The sequence below is a fragment of the Meles meles genome, chromosome 4 (assembly GCF_922984935.1).
Source record: "Meles meles chromosome 4, mMelMel3.1 paternal haplotype, whole genome shotgun sequence".
NCBI classification, from domain to species: Eukaryota; Metazoa; Chordata; class Mammalia; order Carnivora; family Mustelidae; genus Meles; species Meles meles.
Window position 1 is genome coordinate 3,036,812 of NC_060069.1, and position 12,864 is coordinate 3,049,675.

General features: G+C 37.2%; 1 protein-coding gene across 6 annotated transcripts in view; it reads left to right on the forward strand.

Annotated features, from left to right (window-relative positions):
* Positions 1 to 12,864, forward strand: part of PIK3CB (phosphatidylinositol-4,5-bisphosphate 3-kinase catalytic subunit beta) — a 187,984-nt gene that overhangs the window by 123,586 nt on the left and 51,534 nt on the right. For all 6 annotated transcript variants that reach the window (XM_046002039.1, XM_046002040.1, XM_046002037.1 and 3 more), the window contains one exon: positions 11,167 to 11,355. In XM_046002039.1, coding sequence (XP_045857995.1) covers positions 11,167 to 11,355 — 189 coding nt within the window. The remainder of the gene's footprint in view (positions 1 to 11,166; positions 11,356 to 12,864) is intronic.

The following is a 12,864-nucleotide window of genomic DNA, read 5'->3' on the forward strand; positions in this document are numbered from 1 at the left end:
TGTCTTTTTTTTTTTTTAATTTAGCTAATTTATTTATTTTTTTTTCCCATTTTATTTATTTTAGCTAATTTATTTTTTAAAGTAGGCTCCACACCCAACCTGGGGCTTGAACTCACAAAGCTTGAGATCAAGAGTTGGATATGCTGTTGACTAAGCCAGACGGGTGCTCTCAGTAGCTAGTCTTTAAGAGAAGCCGTGGCACCTCCTCATAGAGTAACAGTTCTGTTCTTGTAAATATTATTCAGTTGAATGAAGAGGCTATAATTTTCTTTCTTTTTCACATGTAACAGCAGATATAATCAGGTCAGGATTTACAGTGCTAGGGAACCAGTTTTCTTCCATCTTGGTGCTCTGTCATGTTAATATATAGTTTCTGTCTCATGGTTTAATACTAGTGCTTCAGCTTCTCATCTTGTTATGGTCCAGCCAGCAGGAACAGGAAAAGCAAGAATAGAGGCCACACCTATTCTTTTTGAGGATATCATTAATATGCCTCATAGCTGCTCACATCTTATTAGCCAGGAATTAGTCACATGGCCATATTTTAACCACAGGTGAGGCTGGAAATACAGTATTTAGTTGGCCAGGGCTAAGAATAAGAGATACTAGTTAATAAAGGAAGAGCAGAAAGAATACTGTGGGACAAATGGCAGTCTCTGCCGTACACACTATGCCTATCATTTTTACCAGAGACTACAAAATAGATTATTTTGTTTAGTTTACAATATTTGTAATATTTCTATCACTTATACTTTTTAGCTTAATTTTTTGACTGTTAAAATAGTTTAAGACGTTGCAGAGTCTAATCTGATATTCTCTTTTCATGTTAACCTGTTTACAATTTTTATGTGTTTTCAGTATAGAGCTATTTTATATAAAATGGCAGTAATAGAGAGGCCAGATGGCAAAATGGAGATAATGTATATTTTTATCATTTACACAGAATCAAAGCACTGTTTTACGTTTGCTAGTTGGAGAAATGTCTGGCCCAGGGTGTCTTCTACTTTGCCCTTGGAGTTCTCAAAAATATCCATAGTCCTGCAGTGCAAGTCATCTACTATAAAATACTTTGAGCACTTCTCTTTAGTGAAATAAAAGAAGTTTATTACAAGTATACACATACTGGTTTGTCCATCAGTTATATTGAAGATACTATGGGTTCTGTTCCAGACCACTGCAATAAAGGGAATATCATGATAACGTTAGTTGTGAATTTTTTGGTTTCCCAGTGCATATAAAAGTTAGGTTTACACGATACTGTAGTCTGTCACATGTGCAGTAGCATTATGCCTAAAAACAATGTATATACCTTAATTTAAAAATAGTTTTTATTTTTAAAAAATGCTGATCATTATCTGACTTTCAGCAAGTTGTAATCTTTTTGCTGATAGAAGTTCTTGATGTTGATGGCGAATGACTGATCAGGTTTGGAGTTGCTACAGGTTGTTGGGATAGCTGTGGCAGTTCTTAAATTAAGCCCACAGTGAAGTTTGCTGCATTAATTGACTCTTCTTCCTTTTATGAATGATTTCTTTGCAGCATACAATCTGTTTGGTAGCCTTTTACCCACAGTAGAACTTCTTCTTTCTTTTTTTTTTAAAAGATTTTATTTATTTTAGTTTGACAGAGAAAGAGAGATCACAAGTAGGCAGAGAGTCAGGCAGAGAGAGAGGAGGAAGCAGGCTCCCTGCTGAGCAAAGGCCCAATGTGGGGCTCGATCTCAGGACCCTGAGATCATGACCTGAGCCGAAGGCAGCGGCTTAATCCACTGAGCCACCCAGGCGCCCCTAGAACTTCTTTTAAAATTAGGTCAGTCTTCTTCAACCCTGCTGCTGCTCAACTAAGTTTATGTAATATTCTAAATCTTTTGTTGTCATTTCAATAGTCTTTATGGCGTCTTCACCAGCAGTACGTTCCATCTTAATAAACCACTTTCTTTACTCATCCATAAGAAGCAAGTCCTCATCCGTTCAAGTTTTTTCGTGAAATTGCAGCAGTTCAGTCACATGTTCAGGCTTCACTTCTAATTGTAGTTCTCTTGCTGTTTTTACCGTATCCGCATTTACTTCCTCCACTGAGTTCTTGAACCACTCAGAGTCATCTGTGAGGGTTGGAATCAACTTCTTCCAAACTCCTTGTAAATACTGATATTTTGACCTCTTCCATGAATCCCAAATGTTCTTAATGGCATCTAGAGTGGTGAATCCTTTCCAGGAGGTTTTCAGTTTACTTTGCCCAGACCCATCAAAGGCATCACTCTGTATGTACCTTTGATCTTATGAAATAAATTTCCTAAATAATGAGATTTGAAAGTCAAAATTACTCCTCAGTCCATAGGCTACAGAATGGATATTGTGTTAGCAGGCATGAAAACAACATCAGTCTCACTATACATCTCCGTCAGAGCTCTTGGGTGATCAGGAGCACTGTCAGCATTAATGTTTTGAAAAGAGTCTTTTTTTATGACCAGTAGGTCTCAGTAGTGAGCATAAAATATTCAGTAAACCATCTTATAAACATACGTGCTGCCATCAGGCTTTGTTGTTCCATATATAGAACATAGGCAGACTAGATTTAGCATAATTCTTAAGTGTCCTAGGATTCTGGAGTGGTCATTGAGCACTGGCTTCACCTTAAAGTCACCAGCTGTTTTAGCTCCCAGAAAGAGAGTCCATCTGTCCTTTGAAGTTTTGAAGCCAGACATTGACTTCTGCTCTCTAGCTGTGAAAGTCATAGATAGCAGTCTCTTCTAATAGAAAGCTATTTCATCTACGTTGAGAAGCTGTTGTTTAGGGGCGCCTGGGTGGCTCAGTGGATTGAGCCGCTGCCTTCGGCTCGGGTCATGGTCTCGGGGTCCTGGGATCGAGCCCCGCATCGGGCTCTCTGCTCGGCGGGGGGCCTGCTTCCTCCTCTCTCTCTGCCTGCCTCTCTGCCTACTTGTGATCTCTCTCTCTGTCAAATAAATAAATAAAAAATCTTTAAAAAAAAAAAAAAGAAGAAGCTGTTGTTTAGTGTAGCTATCGTCATTAATGATCTTAGCTAGATTTTCTGGGCAACCTCTTGCAGCTTCTGTGTCAACACTTGCTTCTCCTTGCATCTTTATGTTATGGAGATACTAAACCTCTGAAACAGCTTCTTTTAGCTTCAGACGGTTCTTCTGCAGCTTCCTCACCTCTCTCGGCCTTCATGGACTTCAGGAGAGTTAGGGCCTTGTTTGCTTAGGCTTTGGCTTAAGGGAATGGTTTGATCATTTATCTATACCACAAACACTTTCTCCATATCAGCAATAAGTCTCTTTTGCTTTCCTGTCGTTAATGTGTTCACTGGAGTAGCACTTTTCATTTCCTTCAAGAACTTTTCCTCTGCATTCACCACTTGACTAATTTTTTGGCACAAAAGGCCTAGCTTTTGCCTGTCTTGGCTTTCGACATGCCTTCTTACTAAGCTGTATCATTTCCAGCTTTTGATTTAAAGTGTGAGATGTGTAACTCTTCCATTCACTCTAACACTTAGAAGCTATTGTAGGGTTATTAATTGGCTTAATATCAATATTGTTGTGTCTTAGAGAATGAGGAAGCTCTGGGAGAGGGAGAGAGATGGGAACAGCTCGTTGGTAGAGCAATCAGAATGGGTACAACGTTTATTAAGTTTGCCATCTTCTGTGGTATTGTTCATGGCAACCCCAAAAAATTAACAGTAGTAACAGCAAAGATTGCTGACCACCAGTCACTCTGACAAGTATAATAATAATGAGAAAGTTTGAAATATTCAGAGAATTACCAAAATGAGACATAGAGACAGTGAGCAAATGCTGTTGGAAGAATGATGCTGATGGACTTGCTTGATGCAGGGTTGCCACAGACCTTCAAATTGTAAAAAATATAGCAAGTATCTGTGAGGTATAAAACAGATAATTATAGTTTTAGGTTTCAGAGATAATAGTTATATAAGGATATCTACATTCTAATTCCTCTTTCTGTTAGCCTTTATTAGTCTTGATATTGATCCCAAATATCAGAAGGGTAACTGATAATTTTTACTATTTCTTTAATGCTTTTTACTGCTCCCTCACTTAAAAGTTTTCCTTCTTACTAAGGATGTGATATTCTGGCCCACGTTTGATGTGCCTTTTTTAAAAAAAGTTGGGGGCATAGTACAATTAATAAATAGTGAAACCAAAAATTAAAGTTATTCCTTTTTTTTTTTTTTTAAAGATTTTATTTATTTATTTGACAGCGAGAGAGATCACAAGTAGGCAGAGAGGCAGGCAGAGAGAAAGAGAGAGGGAAGCAGGCTCCCTGCCAAGCAGAGAGCCCGATGCGGGACTCGATCCCAGGACCCCGCTGCCATCTACTTTTTATCCTCAGAGATAACTGTGTCAGGAGTGTAGCTTATAGGTAATAATCCTAATGCAATGTATGGATTATTATATATATATATCCTTTATATATAATTATCCTTTTTTAAAAAAATGAGGTCTTTATATATATAGTTTCTTCCTTTTTAATTTACTGCATTTGTGGATTTTGTCTCTTTCAGAGGTTCACTTCTCTATTTACTTTTTTATTTCTTAAAGATTATTTATTTATTTATTTGACACAGAGGGAGAGAGAGAGATCACAAGTAGGCAGAGAGGCAGGCAGAGGCGGCGGTGGGGAAGCAGGCTCCCCGCTGAGCAGAGAGCCTGATGCAGGGCTCCATCCCAGGACCCTGAAATCATGACCTGAGCCAAAGGCAGAGGCTTAACCCACTGAGCCACCCAGGCGCCCCTCTTTTTATTTACTTTTTAAAAAAGATTTATTTATTTTAGAGGGAGAGGCAGTGGGAGAGGAATAGAAATCCTCAAGCAGTCTCCCAAATGAGTGCAAAGCCTCTGACCTTCAGGGGTCGATCCCAGGACCCTGAGATCATGACCTGAGCCAAAATCGAGAGTCAGAAGCTTAACTGATAGAGCCACCCAGGCATTCCCAACTTTTTAAGTTTTTTTTCAACATTCTGTGGCATTATTAGCAGCTATTAGTTATTAAACATACATACTCCTGTTGGTTTTTTTTTTTTTTTTGCTTCTTTCCCATTATTCTTTACTAAAATAGTGTTGTAATGAATATTTTAGAGATACTTCTTTAAACATGTATTTTGTGTTTTTAAAAGTATGTATGTATGTATTTATCTATTTAAGTAGGCTCTGTACCCATCATGGGGACTCCCAACCCCAAGACCAAGACTTGCATATTCCACTGACTGAACCAACCATGTGCTCCTACATACATGTATTTTATCAGATGGATTCTTAGAAGTGAAATTATTAGATCAAAAGCATCCCTTTTTAAATAAGAATTCTGCCAAACTACGTACCTTAAAATACTGTAAAATTTATAACCCTAGCCACACTGTGGAAGAATTAGTGTCATTTTACATATCCTCCAACCCTTTTTTTTTGTTTTTTTTTTTTTTTTTTTAAGATTTTATTTATTTATTTCACATTGAGAGATCACAGTAGGCAGAGAGGCAGGCAGAGAGAGAGAGAGAGGGAAGCAGGCTCCCTGCCAAGCAGAGAGCCCGATGCGGGACTCGATCCCAGGACCCCGAGATCATGACCTGAGCTGAAGGCAGCGGCTTAAACCACTGAGCCACCCAGGCGCCCCTCCTCCAACCCTTTTAATACTTTTTTAACCCTTTTAGTATTTTAATCCATTGGACAAAAAATTGATGTCACACTACTTTAACTTGCATTTTTTTTTAAAAGATTTTATTTATTTGTCAGAAAGAATATACGTACAAGCAGGAGGAGCTGCAGGCAGAGGGAGGAGCAGACTCCCCATTAAGCAAGGAGCCCGATGCTGGACTTGAACTAATGCTGCTATGAACATGAATATACAAATATCTTTTTAAGACTCTGCTTTCAGTTCTTTTGGATACATTTACACCCAGAAGTAGAATTGCTGAATCATATTGTAGTTTTCTTCTTAATTTTCTTAAGGAACTGCTATACTGTTTTCCACAATAGTTGTACCATTTTACATTCCCAGCAGCTATAAAAGCAATGTTTTTTACATCCTTGCCATCACTTTTGTGTTTTTTGACAGTAGCCATCCTAATAGATGTTGGTATTTTTTAAAATAGTTGTGTGCCAAGGATCTTGGGTCTGTAGAATAGGAAGAATGTGATCCTTGTGAATTATGTTATAGAATTGGCAGTTTTTATCTTCTTATCTAGTGGATCTCAACCTGAGGCTAATTTGCCCTCTGTGGGCCATTTGGCATTGTTTAGAGGTTTTCTTGGTTGTGAGTGTGTTCTGGCATCTAGTGGGTAAAGTTCAGGGGTCTGCTAAATTTCTACAATGTACAGGACCATCTTTCTACAACAAAGTAATAATAGCATTGAGGTTTAGAAACCCTGCTCTAATCTAAAACGTCCATATTATAATTTTATCTCATTTTCTACTGTGGAAACTCAGGCATAAAATTTTAATGGTTGACTTTGGAGAATGCCGCTGTGATAACTTAAGCCAGTGTTCACAAGTCCTAGAAATCTACCTAGGAATTTTTCTTAGGAGAATGATTTGGACTTTTTACAGCCCTCAATTTTAGGAAAGGAAATACCAAAAATTGAAAAAATTTTTTCAACTTAACTGAAAATCTGCAGGAAGTATTCAGAGAATTCCCATATAGCCTTCCTTCAACTTCCCCACCTGTTAACATTTTGGCACATTTGTTTTTGTTTTGTTTTGTTTTTTAAAAAATTTCATTTATTCATTTGACAGAGAAAGCAGAGACGGGGGGAGTGACAGGTAGAGGGTGAGGGAGAAGCAGATTCCCCAATGAGCAGGGAGCCTGATTTGGGGGGCTAGATCTCACGACCCCCAGATTATGCCTAAGCCTGGGGCAGATGCTTAACTGACTGAGCCACCCAGGCACCCTAGGTGCGAGATACAGTAATAAATGTTTATTAAAACAAGTGGGTGAAAGTTTAATGGGAAACAGGACGGTTAGTCTCAAAATAGGCCCACAAAATACTTCTTGTTAACTTTATCCCAGAAAACTCCTGTAAGAGGCACACTCCACCACTTCATTGTATTCATACCAAAAATACATAGCTGGAATCTGATTATGACAAAACATTAGGCAAATACATGTCGAGTAGCATTCTACAAAGTAAGTGACCTGTATTCTTAGAAAATGTCAGAGTCAGTGAAGGTAAGGAAAGACTGAGGAACTGTTTTTTGTCTTTTTTTTTTTTTTTTTTAATTATTTGTTTATTTACTTGACACAGATCACAAGTAGGCAGAGAGGCAGGCAGGGAGAGAGGAGGAAGCAGGCTCCCCGCAGAGCAGAGAGCCCAGTGCGGGGCTGGATCCCAGGACCCTGGGATCATGACCTGAGCCGAAGGCAGAGGCTTTAACCCAGCAGAGGCTTTAACCCACTGAGCCACCCAGGCGCCCAAGATTTTATTTTTTAAAGAGCAGTTTTAGGATCACAACAAAATTGGGAGGAAGGTACAGAGATTTCCCATACATCCCTGTCCCCCTTCAGGTGCACATCCCTTTCCCATTATCAGCATCACTCACCACAGCAGTACATTTGTTACCAAAAACAAACCTACACTGACACATCATAATCACATAAAGTCCTTAGTTTACCTTGGGTTTCATTCTTGGTGTTGTGTGCTTTGTGGGTTTAGACAAATGTATAATGATACATATTTATCATTATCATATTATACAGAGTATTTTTACTGTCCTGCAAATCCTCTGTCCTCTGCCTTTTCATTCCCGCACCCTACCCCGGCAACCACTGATATTTTTATTTTTTTCATAATTTGACCTAAATTTTGTATAATTTAGAATCACACAGTTTGTAGTCTTCTTTTCAAACTGGCTTCTTCCCTTAGCAGGAATTAAGGTTCCTCCATGTCTTTGTGGAATGAAAGCTCATTTCCTCTTAGTGATAAATAATATTCCATTCTGTGTATTACAGTTTATGCATTTACCCCACTGAACGACATCTTGGTTGCTTCCAAGTTTTGACAGTTTTGAATAAAGTTGCTCTGAACGTCTGTGTGCAGGTTTTTTGTGGGCATAAGTATTCAACTCCTTTTGGTAAATACCAAGGAGCGTGATTACTGGATTGTATGGTAAGAGTATGTTTAGTTTGTAAGAAACTGTGAAACTGTCTTCCTCTGCGTGGTTGTAGTATTTTACATTCCTGCCACCAGTGAGTAAGAGTTGTTCCACATCCTTGACAGCATTCAGTGTTAGTGTTCTGAACTTTGGCCATTCTGATAGGTGTGTAGTCTTACCTCATTTTTGTTTTAATATGCATTTCCCTGATGACATAGGATTTTAAGCATCTTTTCGTATGTTTCTTTGCTGTGCCTGTATCTTATCTGGTGAGGTGTTTGTTCAGATCTTTGACTTGTATTTTAGTTTGATGGTTTATTTTCTAACAGTTAAGTTTTTAAAGTTTTTTATTTTGGATAACAGTCCTTTATCAGATAAGTCTTAACTATAGATATTTTCCCCTAGTCTGTAGCTTGTCTTTTCATTCTCTTGACAGTGTCTTTCACAGAGCGATTAATGTTAAATTTCATGAAGTAGTTAATCAGTTCTTTTATTGATGGGTCATGTATTTGGTGTTACATATAAAAAGTCATTGCCAAACCGTAGGTCATCTAGGTTTTCTCCTGTGTTATTTTCTGGGAGTTTAATAGTTTGGTATTTCACATTTATTTTTACTAAGTTGGGTAGTATCATTCCTTCACCTTTATCTTCTTCAGTATTGTGTTGGCTTTTCTGGGTCTTTGCCACTCCGTTTAACTTTAGAATCAGTTTGTCAGTATCTACAAAATTTTGATTGGGTTTGTATTGAATCTCTTGATTACATTAGAAGAGCTAATTTGGACATATATACAATCTTCCTATTCATGAACATGGAATATCTATTTAGTTATTTAATTTCTTTCATCAGAGATCTAAAATTTTCATTATATGGATTTTGTACATATTTTGTTAGTTCTAAGTTTTCATATTTTTGGGTGCTAATGTAAGTGATATTAGATTTTTAATTCCAAAAACCACTTGTTTATTGCTGATATATGGGAAAGCAGTTTACTTTTGTTTACTAAATTGTGTTCTACAGTCTTGCTTTAATTATGCATTGGTTACAGGGCGCCTGGGTGGCTCAGTGGGTTAAAGCCTCTGCCTTCGGCTTGGGTCGTGATCCCAGGGTCCTGGGATCGAGCCCCATGTCGGGCTCTCTGCTCAGTGGGGAGCCTGCTTCCCCTCCTCTCTCTCTGCCTGCCTCTCTGCCTACTTGTGATCTCTCTCTGTCAAATAAATAAATAAATACTTTAAAAAAAAATATGCATTGGTTACAATGATATTTTTGTTGATTCTTTCAGATTTTCTACATAGACATCTATGTAGATAGTCATAACCCCCATTCTTTCATACATATGTGTTATTTTGAATCTCATTACTTTAGAAAATTAGCATGACTATTTTAATGCTTATATGAAATTCCATTTAGAAGTATCAAGTACAAAATTATAAATAATAGAATATACGTTTTTACAGAATCTTTCCAGGTTATTCTGGAGAGGTTTTGTTTTGTTTTTGTTTTTGTTTTTGCTTTTTTTTTTTTAAAGATTTTATTTATTTATTTATTTATTTTTAAATATTTTATTTATTTGACAGAGAGAAATCACAACTAGGCAGAGAGGCAGGCAGAGAGAGGGGAGGAAGCAGGCTCCCTGTGGAGCAGAGAGCCCGATGTGGGACTCGATCCCAGGATCCTGGGATCATGACCTGAGCCGAAAGCAGAGGCTTTAACCCACTGAGCCACCCAGGCGCCCCAAAGATTTTATTTATTTTAAAGAGAGCATGCGCACATGACCAGTTGGGTGGGGAGAGGGAGAAGGAAAGAGACTCTCAAGCAGACTTCCCACAGAGTAGGGAGCCCAGCCCAAGGCTTAATCTCTGACCCTGAGGTCATCACCTGAGCTGAAAACCAGGAGTCCAGACTTCAACTGACTGAGCCACCCAGGTGCCTCTGTTTTGTTTTTAATGTATTTTGGCCTAAATAGTATAGATCTACTTAAAGTATGAAGAAATCAGTCTCTTTCTTTTAATATTACTACAATTCAGAGTCTAGATAGAAAAAATAGATTAGGCCATCTTTATTATTTTAGTATATTCTTGTACAGATTGGGGAAGAAAATGGGATAATGATACTTGTTTTATGTTTAGTTTTAGCCAGGATTCAGTTCTCCCCCCCACCCAAAGATTTTATTTATTTATTTATATGGCAGAGCTCACAGGCAGGCGGGGGAGGGAGGGAGGGGTGGGAAACAGGCTCCCCATGGAGCCGAGAGACTGATGCGGGGCTTGATCCTAGAACCCTGGGATCACTACACCCTGGGATCACTACCAGAGGCGAACGCAGAGGCTTTTAACTCACTGAGCCACCCAGGTGCCCTAAGGATTCGGTTCTTAATCTAAATGGTTTTGATGCCTCTAAACCAACAAGACACTTACACTTTTTTTTTTTTTTTTTTTTAACTTTTTACGTTCGGGGATGTCTGGGTGGCTCAGTCGGTTAAACGTCTGTCTTTGAGTCAGTCATGAACCCAGAGTCCTTCCAGGATCATGCTCCTTGCTCAGTGGGAGTCTGCTTCTTCCTCTGGCTGCCACTCTCCCTGCTTCTGTTCTCGCTGTCTCTCTGACAAATAAGTAAATAAACTCTTAAAAAAAACAAAAACAACAAACCTAGTATGTTTGTTTTGTCTTTGTTGATTTGTTTATAGCAATTGAAAATTAAAATGGAAGGATAGAAAGAAATCAATTTAAATAATAAAGGACTTTTTAATCCAAATTGCAATTCTGCCACCTAGTGTCTGCATGGATTTTTAAAGAAACAGGAAGGGGAAATCCCCTTTTTAGAACTCTTTGAGAATACTTTATTTCATCCTTAGCTTATAAATTTAATATGCTATCAACCTATGAAAAGGGCATCCATCTTTATTAATTTTTTAAGGGATTAGATCTTTAGTGTCTTATTTTAAAGTTTATAAATTGTTTATAAATTCCTTATATATAATTTTGCTGTGTTTGCCAGTGATGTTCATAGAATTAAATTATGTAATAAATGAGTAATTTTACTTTCTTAGAGTCGAGGTGGAAAAAAGTTTCTTGCTGTACTAAAAGAAATCTTGGACAGGGATCCTTTGTCTCAATTGTGTGAGAATGAAATGGATCTTATTTGGACTCTGCGGCAAGATTGCAGAGAGAATTTCCCACAGTCACTGCCAAAATTACTGCTGTCAATCAAGTGGAATAAACTTGAGGATGTTGCTCAGGTAACAGAACATAATTTTTGTAATTCTTTTTGGGGACATATATTACTTTGTTCATCTCATGTAAATTGCCCTTTCTTATATAGGGATATTTCCATAGGTTGGATAACTTTCTATAATAAGAGAAGTTTTCAGATTTTAAACTCTTACATATACTCTAAATGACAGACTAGAAAGTTCGAGATTTTAAATTCCCAGATTCTAGATACGTTCCCTATATCTTCCAATAAGAACAATTAAAACATTGCTTTTGGTGTAAACATCGATAATTACTGCCTGCATGTATTAGGTTCTGAATTATTTCTAACAGATTCATCAGTGAGCTCCAAAGTTTTAATCTTAAAATGACTTTAATTTTTGCATTGACTGTTCTAAAATGAATATGTATTGTTTGAAAATTGCTTCTATTTCTAGAAGCTAATATTTCAGAGCATAAACGTTTTAGATCAGTTTTTAACATTCATTTTGGGTGGGCAGTATTTTTTTTTAAGATTTTATTTATTTATTTGACAGAGATCACAAGTAGGCAGAGACAGGCAAAGAGGGGGAAGCAGGCTCCCTGCTGAGCAGAGAGCCTGATAAGGGGCTCGATCCCAGGACCCTGAGACCATGACCTGAGCCGAAGGCAGAGGCTTATCCGACTGAGCCACCCAGGCACCCCTGGGTGGGCAGTATTGATTAATGTTTGCTTTATGTAGAATAAAGAAAGGGAAAAAAAAAGATTGTTCCCAAAAAGCCGCCAAATTTTAGTTCCTTGATTTAATTTTTGGAATCCTGTCAAAAAGCACTGGCATTTATTGAATTCAGTTGGCTATCAGTCCTCTACAGAAAGATCCTTGAAATGGTTTTTTGTAAAATGGTTTTTTAATCAGAATGAATTTGGTATATTAACCTAATCTGTTCACTTTACTTGGCTGAATTTAGCTGATCTTTTTAAAAGTTTTCTGGTCTTAGCAAGTCTATAATGACTTTTTTAAAATTAAAAAAAAAATTTAATTCCAGTATGATTAACATGTAGTGTTATATTAGTTTCAGGTATAAAAAAATCTATAATGACTTTGTAAAATTTTCCAGAAATGCTTTTAATCATGCACATTTAAAATTTTTTTAATTATTTTGCTTCTGTAAGTTTAGAAAGGACTTGTTTTTGAGTTTATTTCTAGTACTTAACTATTTTTTGAATAATGTTACATAATTATAATGTGCCTTATTTAAACTATTTATAGTTAGACCATATGAACTTTACTTACTCTGAAAAGAAACTATTTCTGTATAGATTTAGTTGTTTTCACACAGTTATCTTCTAACCACTTACTTATTTAAATTCAAGGTTAGTTTTCTGTGAACCCTCTTAATGGTGGAATATCAGCATTTTTTTAGTTGGCATGTTTGCTTGCTTCTAATGGATAGTGTCCAGTCCTAACTGCTTATCCAAGAAATGCATCATATTATTATTTTGTATAGAATTAGAAGGAATTTCTTGCTGTACTCTTAAAAGATACTGAGAGAGAG